Raw genomic sequence first — 13746 nt, forward strand, 5'->3', positions numbered from 1 at the left:
GAACCCTTTCCATGAGGTCTCTGGCCATATCTACCGAGTCATTTTGCTCTGAAGATGGATGTGAGGCGTCGAAATGAGTGCCTTTGGTCCTTGTGAAGGTCTATCGAGCACCCGACAGATGAAGAACGCACTGTATGAGGCAACCACAGCAGCAGGGCAGGGTTCCCTTCTCCCCTGAAGTGTCTCAAGATTGGCCAATACCGGATGCCATGGAATGGGAGGCTTATTCGTGGAAGCCAATGGAAAAGCGTTGCCCATGGTCACATTTTTGGGTATCGAGTTCACAGTCTGCAGGCTGACAGGCAACTGAAAACTCACTATGTCGCGAAATTTAGCAAGCTTTGGAACAAGTCATCATTTTTTTGGGTTGGGAGGTGGGGGTTCGTGGTCGTGGTCGTCTACCATTACGAGACGAGTACGTAGCTTTTGTGATTGACTTGAGTGGAACATGGTTGCAACCGGTAGCCATCTGTGCCCCTGTTGACTCTGTGTGGGACCTTATCGACCAAAGACCGTAAACTTTGAAGTTACATACTTGGGTGAACGGGGGTTTGGAGACTGAGCGGGTGCCGCAAACAAGCCAAGGGTGATGGTTGCAATGTTTCAACGGTATCGGGAGGCTATGCTTTTCTTTCGGATGTTTCCGTCGATCCAGATTCTTTTCAAGTCGCTGGTTCCAGAGGGGCTGGGCATTACAGGAGCGTCTGGCCCGCTCCCTCAGCAATACCAGAGGTTCTCAGGGTACTCGTGAGCCAGTGTCAGTGCCGCGAAGAGGCACTCGAACCCGCACAGGCAACTAGGTGTTGATCCTCCTACCGGTCGAGAACAACCCGGGATCGACGACAAAGGTCAGAAGCATGAGCTAAAAGGCACATTAGCGCCCGAGAGCCCTTCAAATGTCGATGATCCAGGTCTTGATTACCTTTGGGTCCCATATCAGCTGAACGTTAAGATCCAGGGGGTGTTGATGTGAAGACGCAGGAACCAGACGTGAGAGGAGAGGTGTACATGGCTGCGAGTCTGGAACCTTGGACTACTGGTTGTTGATGGGGGTCTGGAAGTGTCGTTGGCGTGCGTATCTACGAAATCACATGAAAAAAGGGGTCTTAGTTTCTCCATGCATTGCTGGTACGAATCAAAGCATCAACATCTTTCATCCAACTTAAAGCAGCGGCTTTCCTCATATTAACTAAATCTAGCATCACACCAGCATCCCAATCGATGGGCTACCTCCAAAATTGGTGGACCAGTGGCCTCCCGCCTATCTCCGGTGGGAATGGTCCCACTGGTTGCAGCCGTAGACATTGGTTCCGCACTGGACTGGTACGATCACCAGGAAATGGAAGTATTTTGGCTTACTCATATGGATTGAAAGATCCATTTCTCGGCCTCATGGTCTTCGACATTCTAGGGTCTCTTTCTTTTTTTTCCTCCTCAATTCAGGATTTACCGACGAACCAGGAGATCCGTCCGCTAGTGAGTCAGCGAACCTGAAACTGGGCCGGGGAGGGAAAAAGGGAAGAGCATGTCAGCGTCGGTGGATTTGGCAGGGCTCCAAACCGAACGGAGAAATCCAAATAGCGTGGACATTGATCAGATCTCAACGGTCGAGCTCTGTCAGATTATCAATCGTGAAGATGCGACGATAGCAAAGGCGGGTTCGAAATGCGTTCCCGTTATTGCAACGGCTATTGATGTTTTGGCCGCTCTGTACGTAGCGGAGGGAGAGTGATCTATGTCGGTGCCGGGACGAGTGGAAGGTGGGCTCACTTTGCGTCGACATTGGCAAAGTTCGAGGACTTGGCGATTGATTTCCTCTGTACCAGACTAGGTGTGCTCGATGCCTCTGAGATTCCTCCCGCATATTCTGCTCCGGAAGGACAATTCGTTGGGCTCATTGCCGGCGGCGACGACGCACTGCGTCATGCTCAAGAAGGTGCTGAAGATGATGTCGACGCGGCGGTGAGAGACCTCGAAGCTCTCGAGTTAGACGGCAAGGTGGACTCCCTTGTCGGCATTGCATCGCACGCTTTATGTCCTGAGTTGCATATCGTACGCCCGAAGTCGTCACAGGGAGCACCCGGATGAAAGCTGGTACGGCTACAAAACTTGGGCTGAACATGCTCAGTACGGGGACGATGATCAGAATGGGCAAAACGTTTGGCAATATGGTGAGAATCGTGGCGGGATTCTCAATGCCAAATTACAGCTAACATGGAATAGATGGTCGATCTAAAAGCAACCAATCTGAAACTCCAGCAGAGATCTCGAAACATCCTTCGCAGTATCTGTGGCTCTTCGTGCCCCAGTTCGGACTCTGAATTAGATGACCGACTGAAAAGCTGCGGTAGAAGCACCAAACTCGCTATCGCGGCCTTGAGTTTAGGAGTACCTGTCTCGGAAGCAAAACAGCGTTTGGCCGAAGCTGGCGGCGTCTTAGCAACCGTCTTGACGAAACCCGTGTCTGATATGACCGCCGACTCTGTTCTGTGCATTGATGGAGGTGGGAGTAAATGTGCCGCCGTGATCATGTCTCCCGACGGCACGAAAGGATATGGAGAAGCCGGCGGTTGCAATGTGACGGATGTTGGCGTCGAAGCCGCAATCCTGTCAATATCGCTTGCAATTCAACGGGCAAGTGACTCGCACCCGATTCTCCGTGGTGAAATATGGCGGCCACATCTCTTCTCGCCAATCTGGGCTGCGCTTGCGGGGCATGACCGGAAAGATATCGCCACCAGTTTCGACAAATCTCTAGAAAACATGTTCAAACGACCCCTGGGTGCAAAGTTGAAAGTGGCCAACGACATCGAACTTCTCGCCACATCGGCGGCCGAGAAGCACACGCTGGGTTCCGCAGTCGTGCTTGTGGCGGGTACTGGATCTGTCGCGATGAGTTATACGCGTGAACCAGCTGGCCTTGTACGAACCGGGAGATCGGGAGGCTGGGGTCATCCGCTTGGAGACGACGGTTCGAGTTTCGACACTGGGCGACAAGGCGTTCGATTCGCGTTGAGAGCACTGGATGAGTTCAACCATCGACAAAACGGAGTAGCTGAAGCTACAATCCAGGCTCCTCTCGCTCAGCGGATCCTCAAGCATTTCCGGCCCAAAGGCACCGACACGCTGGACTTCGACTTACTCAGCGCCGTGCTTGCCTCGTCTTCAGACCAAGAGAAGAAGAGGCTCATTGCGGAAGCCGCACAGATCGTGATCGAAGCAAGCCCCGAAGACACGGAGGCAAAAGCCATCGTCAGGAATGCGGTTTGCAGTCTCGTCTCCACACTTGATCCTATCATCAGTTCTCCGCGTTTTGACCCTGCCATGTCGATATTGGTGCTAGCAGGCGGTTTGATGCAGAGTAGTATATTTGGGCAGACAGTGAAGAATTAGATCGTCGAAGTGGTTGATCAACCGGCAGTATTAGGTGCGGAATATCTGTTCCATCGACGGTAGCGGACGCCATATCCATGTCCGATTTATTTCCCGGGCCTGAAAATTTCAATACCACAACGCGTGGAGACGGATGGATGCCCGGAGCTTTTCGGTGGAAAAGAGACTAGTCATCGAGAACGACACCAGAGTTGGAGCTTGGCGGAGCCACAAAAAAGGGGAAGCTCAGCCTTGTGGCCATTCTCTAGATAACCACTATTTGACGGTTAGAATTCAATCGAGCTTTACTCCGCGGTAAACCTTCTTTTCATTTACAGTGCCCAAAAGAATCCATTGCAAGTCTCATAATGCTAATATGCTACCCGTTAGTCTGCTTATTTACTGTACTTGAAACAATCCCCACTCTTGATCGCAAACTAACCTAGACGCTGTCCAAAGCTTCTTTTCCAATACACAACTCCAATCAAACAAAAGACCTCCAGTCATTGCGATATAGAGGGGTGGGACTGAGTTGCGTCCAGTGACTTGGGCTCGGAAAACAATCATCTCCTCGGTTCCATGGTCCATTACCACCACCATCACGCTTCTGTTTGCATCCCCGCGACGCTGATGACGGTCGACCCAATTCTTCACGAAAAGTTCTGCGTAAAAAATGGCATGACTCGTTCCAAACATCTCCGTACTTCCGCCGCTTCTCTCTCCATCCTTGCTCTCTGCGCCCTCAAGTTATCCAGATCTCCTTGCAACTCTCTGTGCTTGGCCTGCATACTTTCATGTCGTCCCGCGAGAGCATCATTCTCTTCTCGTAGGCCCGACTTTTCCCGTTCATGTTGCTGGACATCAGCCATCAGAGCTGACAGTTCACCCTCCTTGCGACGAAGGGCTTCTTCATGTTTTGAGGACGTCATCGACATTGACGTGACTTGCTTGCGAAGCTCATCATTCTGGCCTTGAAGCTCTCTCAACAGCTTCTTCGTTATTGTCAGTTCGTGGCTCGTATTCGTCAACTTGGTCTCGGCCTCTTTGTCCATCTTGGAAAGGTCATCTTCGAGTTCCTGCATCTTTCGATCTTTGTTATTCAATTCACTTCTCAGCACTCGGATTTGGGATTCATGATCCTCAGTGTGACGCTTATTGTCCTCGGCACGCAGAGACTCAGCTCTGCGTAGCTTCTTTTCCAAGTCCTCCGTCGCTCTGTCTCGTTGTGTGAGTTGGCTTCTCAAAGATCGCAATTCTTGCTCCAGACTTGTGGTACGATCTTCCTTGTCCTTTTCAGCTCGCTTTAGACTGGTGTCGAGGTCGAATATTTTCTGGTCTTTCACTCCCAACTGAGTTTTTAACGTCCGGAGCTCACGACTAATTGTTTCCAGCCGATCATCATTCTGGGAGTGTGTCTTTTCGACATTTTCGAGCTCGTCTTCCAGCTTGTCCACCTGACGCTGAAGGTCCTTTTTTTCTGCTTCTAGTCGAGTTATGATTTGTCCGGCCTGGAGGACTTGTTCCCGTCGAGTGCTAAGCTCTTCTTCAGCCTTCTTTCGGGAAACCATTGCCTCGTCCAGTTGATCTTCCAGGGTTTCTTGTTCCGCAATCGCTTCAGACAGCTTCTCGGTCAGTTCGCTCTCACGATATTGCAGTCTCTTGAATATTTCCTCCTTGTCAAGAGCCAGAGCTCGTTCAGCTTCCAGAGTCTGCTGGATTCGTTGAACATCAATTTCGGCACGTCTTCGCTCATCCTCAACTCGGTGTCTCTCCGCCGCATCTTGTCTCATTTTCGCTTGTAGTTGTTCGATCTTTTCATCCCGCTTCTTTACTTCGCTCGCCGTTCTAGTTGCTCCCAACAAAGGCTTCATCCGAACCAATAACCGCCACCATGGGTTGGCTTGAAGATCAAGGTAGACGTTGAGGTTCCGTTGGATGACCCGAGTGGCCTCGGCACGATAAAGCTGCTTGAAAGCCTGACGTCGCTGCGTGAAACCTCGAGCACGAGACTGAAACCTGGACATGATATCCCGGATCAGACTATCCCGCTGTTCTTCTAGATCGGCGAGCACACCTGCTCTGAAGAAAACTTTTGTCAGACCCACTCGATAATTGGATCGATCCATCTTCAGCCGATCAAGCATGATCTTTGCCGCCTCTTGGCCCCCCAGGTATCCTCTCGGCATATTTTCACATAGAACCTCGTATCTCGACCTGAATTCCGCAAAGGACAAACGGTTGGGGAATCCGGTGCGAGCTATTCGAATACCTTCCAGCACACCATTGCAGCGTAATTGATCCAGAACCAGCGGAGCATTGAATTGCTTTGGTTTCTTCTTGTGATTCGGAAGGATGCATCGAACGAAATGGGGTTGTGTGGAGTGCAGCTGCCTCATCAAGCTGGTCAACTGTTCTTTGTGTCTCTGCGCGACCGTTCGAAATAGGCCTTTCTTGACACGACTGCGAGGGCTGTATGGCTCATCCATTTCGTCGACATAATCGCCGAAAAGGCTGCTAATGTGTTCATCTTTCGAAGCTGCGAGAAGCCGAGTGAGATTGTCGTTGAGAGGATCCTTATTCTTTTCAAGCCAACCTTCCGTGGAATATTCAACCTCGGCCGCATAGTGCGTCAGAATGAAGCCCTGCCTAGTACGGGCAGGTGCATATTTGGGCGTCTTCTTCTCCCACAGCGAGTGCAATTTATCTGTGAAAGATTTGTCTGTAGCTTTGGGCATGACAGAGTCTTCGTCAAGACAGGAGAAGATCCCAATCGGGTTGGGCAGCTCTATCAGGTCGATGGTGGGTTGAAGGTCCTTTCCGAAGTCGATAAATTGCCATTCGATTTGCTCTCGCGCGTATTCTTCTTGTTCCAGGACGAACATGTAGTGGTTGAAGAATTGTTGCAATTTCTCATTGGTGTAGTTGATGCAGAGTTGTTCAAAGCTGTTGGTCTCGAAGATCTCAAACCCAGCAATATCGAGAACTCCGATGAAGTGACTGTCATCACTGCTGACTCCCCCCCGGTCAAGTTGGGTGTTGATTTTGGAGACCAGATCTCCAAAGCCACGTTCATAGATACCTTTTGATAGAGCGTCAAGGGCCAACCGGACTTGCTCGGGAGTTTGCACTTTCTCCACCCATTCCCGTCCAGCTTTAACCTTTGGATGCAGAAGGCCGTTGACGAATGGCTCCGTCTGAACCCCCAACAATTGACAGGCCTTGTCCACCGATGCTTTGGCTTCTGGAGTCAGTGAAGCTTGATCCGCCGCTCTGCTTTCTTGTCGAACGGCGACATTTCCCAGATGCAGGATTGCCGCCATCGTCCGGAAAATGGCCATCTGTTCCTTGTCGGAAAAGTTCATGATGTGGAAGGCTTCGATCAATGTATTCCACTCATCACGGTCGGAAACGCCACCGATGGTGTCATTCCCAGCTCTTGTATAAGCAAAGTCCTCCACATCCATCCCGGAGATCAACAGGGCATCTCTCATTCGTTGGCTAGCTCCCGCCAGGAGCTGGTAGAATACGTGGTAACTGCGTTCCTGTTGACTGACTTTGACCACCCTTGACTTCTCAAGGAGGTACCAATCAATGAAAGCACCTGCAATTTGGCCAGATCGAGTGAATTGAATTCGAATAAATTTGCCAAATCTCGACGAGTTGTTGTTTCTGACCGTTTGGGCATTACCAAAAGATTCCAAGATGGGGTTGGCGCGAAGGATTTGCTGAGAAAGATTGGAGAGCTGTTTCCCGGGAGCCCTTCCAGTCAACGGCGTATCAAGATCGGATGTTGCGACGGCAGCCAGATATTGTATGACTTTTTTCGTGTTTTCAGTCTTGCCAGCCCCGGACTCTCCTGTCACCAAGATACTCTGGTTCTCCCCCTCTTCTACCAATCGACGGAATGCGGCGTCGGACACAGCAAAGATATGTGGACGTGTGTCTTCTCGCGCCTGGCCTTTGTACATCCTCACATAATCGTTGCCGTAAATAGGTAGTGGACAGTAAGGGTTGACGGTAACCAAAAAGAGTCCCGAGTAAGTGTATATGAGATCCGCCTGGTACCGTGTGAGGAGGTTATGAATCACCGAAGCTTCATTGAGATGCGTGAGTTCGGCCATGTCGTCTGCTTTGTCAAATTTGGCCGGGTTGACCTTATCCACCTCGTCGACATCGGTCTCTATTTGGGAGCCGTTGTCAAATTGAACAAGAACTCTATTCCCAGGAAGATCTTCTGTAATCCAACCACGCACAAATGCCTTTTCAGGATCCTTGACCCAGACATATCGTTTGCCCGAGAAATCATTCTCCCCTTCGATCGCCGAGATCCTCTCTTCGCTTTTCCTCATCTCCTCCGACTTGATGAACTTTGGCGCGAAAGTGTTGGAGGCGCTTGACTGACGCTGCAGAGATTGCGTTCGCACATGAGAGGGGATGGAGCTGAGGGAGGCCGACGGAGAGTAAGATTGCTGTCGTTCATGCCTGGAGGGCTGCGCAGGAGCAGGCGACGCAAACAGAAGCGACTTGGAGATGCTGGAATTTGGCATGGAGGATGCCATTGACATGTCGGAATTGTATGACTTGTTGAAGGCGTAATGTCGTTGTTGCGACGCTCCGTTGAAGGGAGAGGCATCGGGGCTGCGGTCGTGAAGCAGCATTGTGCCGCGAGAGGTTGAGACCGGTTACATGCGAGTTGCTTGCCAAAATGGGAGACCAACAGACGATGTACCAGCCTGATGAACAACAGGATCAATGCACAGTGGTTGTAGCTTTGGGGTTGCTAGAGATATCTCTCTGACAGGGGCCCCCTCTCGTTGTGAATAGAGTTCAGCTGATAGTATTGCCACAGTACTCCCTGTTGTTTGTTGTCTTGGAGGCCCGATTGGGGAAGGCGGATCTCTGGGTCTCTTCTGGCTGGCAACGGGGGCCTCTTCATCAGCCACCCAATGGCCCACCCGCCACATGTAGCGCCACAGGCCCCGTCTTTTGTTGCCATATCGCATCACATGACACTTCTCTCGCCAAGCACCCTGCGACTCCAGGGTCCAGACTTGCGACTGATCGCCAGTTCGGTATGTTGCTCTTTTGGAACTTTGTCCTGTTCATTTTCATCCTGAACAACACTCAAGGCCTGGCTGCCTAGATTCAACAGCTGTCCTTTGCAGACGAACCAGCCACATAAACAGTGTGAGAACTGTGGCAGTGACCCTGGAGATCACTTCCACACTTTTCGCTTTCGTTGCGGCCTCGGATGGACGCGATTCAGCAGTTAAGCTCTTTGGCCTCATCTCTGCGTGTACTGGGTTCATTTCCTAGCCGCCTCAATCATGTCCATATGCGGCTCATTTGAATCAGTGCGCCTTTGTCGGCTTGCCAGAGTTTTCCAGTGATCTCCATCTTCCTTTCTGCTCCATTACAGCTCTTATACGCAATGGCGCATCCCTACTCTACGACCCCGTTCTATGCGGGCACGCCATCATACGCACCGCAACAACCATATTATTCTTCCTTTCCTAATACACTGCAGCAGTCGATTCATACCCCTCCAGGTATACCGCAGCAGCCTTCACAACCTCCTCCCTCTTACCAGCCGTCGCCCCCCTCAAATGGGGCAAGATTCGACGCGAACCCGCAAGTTCGTCCACCGGCGCCTCCGTTTCCCCAATTTCCTCCCACTACCACAGCGTTGACTGCCGATTTCTTCAAGCAGTTTGCAGGCGCTGGTCTCCCGGCCGGTCTACCGCCTCCCCCCCTTCCTTCATTTCCTCCAATGCCTTTGCCCAACACCGGCTACCCGCAGTTCCCCGTTACGGTAAATGCTCCTGGTCCTTCGCCCTTCCCTCAACATATCGCACCCGGCACTCAGTCTGTGAGCGCAGGATTTAATATGAATGATCAAGTGCGTCATGATTTATCGGACTCCTTTTTGGCTTCACAATCTGGCTCGAGAGGCGGAGGTGATTCGCAGGCTTCCACCAAACCTGAACCCCAACCATATGGTACATCCCACGCAGGTCAGGGGGGAACTTCTCACACCGCTCATGCTGCTGCCAGAAGTATAGATCTTGACCAGGGTATGTACCACTGGGTAGTGCGCCTTTCTTTTCTAATTCTTCTTTAGATCAGTCGCTTCCATCCTTTGGGTCGAGATCCGATATTGACTTGCTATTCGCCAATGCCCAGAAGGAGGCCATGCAACGAGCAAATGAGCTCACGACAGGGACCACGAAAGAGGATCTAAGTGTTGATATAACTACGTATCAAACTGCAGGCGGGGATGGAAACGCCTCGCGTAAGATTTACGAGATATTTCGACTTGAGAACCTACTAACGGTAGTCTAGCATATGATCCGTCCCGACCTGCACCAATTCATGACTCAACATCTGGCTCCTTGGGCCTGTCGAGTGATTCGTCCAAAGCTCAGACTTTGAAACCATTTGAGAGGAACTATGACAACAAATCCCTTACTGAACTCAGGCAGCTGGCAAAAGGCGCCCTTTTATCCCTTGTCCCTCACAAAATTCTTTACGCCGATCTTTTGAAAGAGGGTGTGAATCCCCAAATTTTACAAGAGCTCTATGGCGAACTTGGTCTCAAAACCGAATCCGATCAAACAAAACAACCCGAAGGGACTGACTCGCGAGCATTTCCTCAGAACGACAATTCTTCAGTACCCTTACAAGAGGCGGACTTGGGGACACACGAACCTCAGACCAGCGCTCAAGAATACTCGCCCAAATCGCACGCCCAGTCTCTTCAGGTTCCCTCCACTGGCAGCATTTCGGGTACAGTGAATTATCAGAACGAAACTGTGCCTTCTCCGGCGATTTTAGACCTGAGAAAGCAGCAATCCGCACCAAGTCCCAGTCTCGAACGGAAGGATCGCATTGCTCAACTGCTAGCTGCCAAAACAGGACGTCCGTCTGCGGCGACACCGCCAACAGCCTCGCCATCCCAAAAAGAAGAACCCGTTTTGATTGCATCAACCATGAAACCTGTCGAATCGACTCTCACTGCGTCGGCGTCATACTCTCCACCCGGGATTCAGCAACCTTCATATACCACTCAACAATCCCAGAATAGCCTCACCAATACGGCTCAATCAGAGTTGGTGAGGCAAAGAATGGAACAGTTGAGGCGGGAGACATTAGTGAAGGCCGAATCAAAACCAGAGGAAGCGATCCCGTCAGATGCGACTAGTTGCTATACCCAAAGCACGTCTGATGCACCGAAAGTCTCTTCTCAACCAGGAAACGCCTTCTCTTCATCGATAGACTCAGCACAAAGCCAGCCTGCACTTCCCTCCATGATTCCTGGGCTGTTTATGACATCGACAGGGCCTTCTGGTTTCGACGAGGAATCAGAACGTGCGCCTGAAGCTACGGGGGACATGACTGGCGCGTCAGAAAATGAGCACATTAATCACGATGCATATACTCCATCGAAGCCTAATATCACCCTGTCTTCCACAGCGTTGATGAAACGCCCGTTAACTTTTGACTCCGCAGCGTCGGATGTGGAACCGGCCTCCAAAAGACCAAATATTCAACAACAACAACAACAACCGTTCCCGAATTTGACTTCCTTCACTCAGCCAGTTGTTGCAGACGATGATCAATCCGAGGGTGAGATTGTTGAGGAACCGGAAAGTGACGTTATGGCGATGGGGTCGGAATCAGAGTCCATTCAAGAAGGTTATGAACCTTCTCGTGGACGTTCCGCGCCAGAAACCTCTCTTGTCCAAAACCAAACGTCTTTCAACGAATCTCTGACGGCTCCGCCACCGGCAACCGAATCGGGAAGTGAAGACTTATACCGGGCTAAACAGACAAAAATTGAAGAACTGCGTCGGAAAATTGCCGAAATGGAACAACGCACCAAGTTAAAGCGCACTAGAAGTCAAGTTGAATCTCCAGCATCCTCAAACCCTCCAACGCCCGCAATCACAAGAGAGGAGCAACCGTTGAGCAGTTCGCCAGTTCAACGGTTCTCTGGTCAAGGCGGTTCAAATATATCGTCCAATCCACTTCAGAGGCAACCTATAGGCCCTCGGAACATCTCCAAGTTGACTCCAGCGCAACTGGCAGAACGAGCGGCGTCTTTGAAAGCCGACCTTTTGAAACAACGTGCACAGCGACAACAAGTATTACAAGAAGGTTTGCCAGACCTAAACGCAGAAGTGCAGAAGACAGAGTCTCGACTTAATGAAGCACGAAGCAGACTTGCTCAGGCCAGAACAGAGGTCGAGAATTACCAGGCAGGATTAGAACGATCAATCAAGACGGAGAACGAACTGGCAGCCGAGGTTGCTCGACTCGAGAAGCAACTGCAAGAGGATCGTTCGGGCCAGAAACAATACTCCGATGAGCTCCAACAGATCAAACTTGAAAAGTTAGCGGAAGACCAAGAATCTCGTGCGCGGGAACTTTCTCAGACAGTGCCGCAGCCATCAGCTCTGACGAGTAACATGCCAGACTCATCTTCTGCGGTGGACAACTTTCAACCTTCAGGCCACACTGGAGATGTTTCCTTGGATTCAGCCAGCAAACCTCCTTCGTTAAGTGCTGTCGCCTTGGATTCTACTATTCCTGTTGGATCCACCGCTGGAGCCGAGGTTCCTGTCAGCTTAAATGGTCAAGTTCATGAAAGCGCGTCGCCTAATTCGTTTACATCGGCACTTCGATCACAGGACCAAGTAGAACGAGAGGAAGAATTTGAATTCCCCCCTCGGACTGACTCACTGCAGGCAGACGAAATGGAAATCTCGCCTGAGCCGGAATATGAACCAGCACAAGGTACCACTTTACCGACGACCATAGATTCCAGACGCCAATCTAATGACTCTTCCATGGATATGGACAATGACAGCGATGGAAGTGCCAGTATGTCAGATAGCGGTGAGGAAGGTGAGGTGGAAGAGGACGACTACAAGCCGACTGATGCGGATATCTCTCAGCCTATGCAGGAGTCGGACGATGATTCTGATGAATATGATCCCGAAGAAGCCCCGGTACAGGACCTAACACCAAACACCGGACTCGAAGACGAAGATCAAGATTTTTATGAGCCTGCAGAAAATGTAGATGCGATCAAGACACCCCCGGTGGATGGACTCGCCAACGAATATGTGGAAGAAATCCCAGCTGTGCCTGCCGCGTCAGCCGACACCAGACCAGACGACATTGAATCCGGTGCTGAACCTGATACGTCGACGAAAGCCCAGGATGCACCAAATGACGAAAATGCAGAAAACAGGCCCTTTCTTGACGGCACTTCACCACCTCCAACCCATTATATCCCATACAAGACACCGCTCAGTGCCTTTAAGACCTACCGATTCCACCCCGAATTCCACGACAAAGTGAAGAGTGGCTATCGATCATTGACATACAGCAACAACATTGACCCCTCTCGCACTCTTTGCCCAACAGAACTATCCGGCGAAACCTGCAATGACCCAACATGTGAAGAACAACATTTCAGCCAAATGGGTCTTCCTGGTATGTTCGTCGAATGAACAGATTCCTGTCTATCCGACAAGTCATCCATCTCCATCTCCAGCCCAATACTTATACTAATGTGTGCATGTGTCACCTTTTGCAGATGATAAGATTCTCATCCAGATGAGTTCGGCCAGCGATATCCAAGATAAAGAGGCGAGGGATCAGTTCCTGGTGGGTTTGAAGCAGGTCATTGCAGACTTGAGGGCGAGAGAAGTCAAGGAATTCGAAAGCGTGGCGGACGCTCTTTCGGCGTACAGGAGGAAGTTCTTTGCTGAGAAGGAAGAGGATTCATGAAACGGATCATTTCTAGCCGTCGGCGTCTTATGTGTCCTGCTTACCCAGTCCATCTTGGCCTATCGAGATATATGCCTCATCCATTTCCAAAACGGGTTATTCTTCAGACTCAATTTTCTTCGCGTGTCTCAACTCTGTTTCTCTTCTTCTTTCTTGTACAATTAGGATATCTATGTAGACTTCACATCTTCCCTTTATGGACATGGACTGGGAATAGCACGGGCACGGGCATACTTAGGTAGTGATGCGACGAGGTGGCCAAAAAAACCACGAAAATATTCAGCATGCGTGTATTTTGGCGAAGTAATACAAGAGCATTTTGGACCTTGATTGCCCTGCTATGCTTAATGTGGACGAGGTCATTTGATTTCAACTTAAATCTTCCTTCGACGCCTGTGACAACAACGCCTTGGCCTGAGTCTCTCAATCACTCCAATCTGTCTGTCGCTTCCTTCACATGGCATAGCATACCATCGACCTTACGGTGGACGTCGTAAGTCACGATACATTACCAACTTTCGTAACGCAGAGATGTCGTTTCCTCAAACACATCTACCCATCCTCTGATACTAATCA

The 13746-nt window shown here is 50.6% G+C and overlaps 3 protein-coding genes across 3 annotated transcripts; 2 read left to right on the plus strand and 1 right to left on the minus strand.

The window, feature by feature from the left end:
* Positions 1-1525: 1525 nt before the first annotated feature.
* On the plus strand, positions 1526-3393 carry Z518_01214 (uncharacterized protein; the record flags this gene model as incomplete). The annotated part of the gene is made up of 3 exons (XM_013421815.1): positions 1526-1710; positions 1827-2052; positions 2224-3393. 3 exons carry the CDS (start codon positions 1526-1528, stop codon positions 3391-3393), a joined length of 1581 nt encoding a protein of 526 aa, XP_013277269.1.
* A 629-nt stretch (positions 3394-4022) lies between these two features.
* Positions 4023-8030, minus strand: Z518_01215 (uncharacterized protein; the record flags this gene model as incomplete). The annotated part of the gene is made up of 1 exon (XM_013421816.1): positions 4023-8030. The coding sequence occupies one exon, from the start codon at positions 8028-8030 to the stop codon at positions 4023-4025; it is 4008 nt and encodes a 1335-aa protein (XP_013277270.1).
* Positions 8031-8803: 773 nt separating this feature from the next.
* On the plus strand, positions 8804-13170 carry Z518_01216 (uncharacterized protein; the record flags this gene model as incomplete). Its single annotated transcript, XM_013421817.1, has 4 exons — positions 8804-9446; positions 9494-9664; positions 9715-12873; positions 12977-13170. The coding sequence occupies 4 exons, from the start codon at positions 8804-8806 to the stop codon at positions 13168-13170; spliced, it is 4167 nt and encodes a 1388-aa protein (XP_013277271.1).
* Between the last annotated feature and the right edge of the window lie 576 nt (positions 13171-13746).

This window comes from Rhinocladiella mackenziei (genome assembly GCF_000835555.1).
Source record: "Rhinocladiella mackenziei CBS 650.93 unplaced genomic scaffold supercont1.1, whole genome shotgun sequence".
In the NCBI taxonomy this organism is placed as follows: Eukaryota; Fungi; Ascomycota; class Eurotiomycetes; order Chaetothyriales; family Herpotrichiellaceae; genus Rhinocladiella; species Rhinocladiella mackenziei.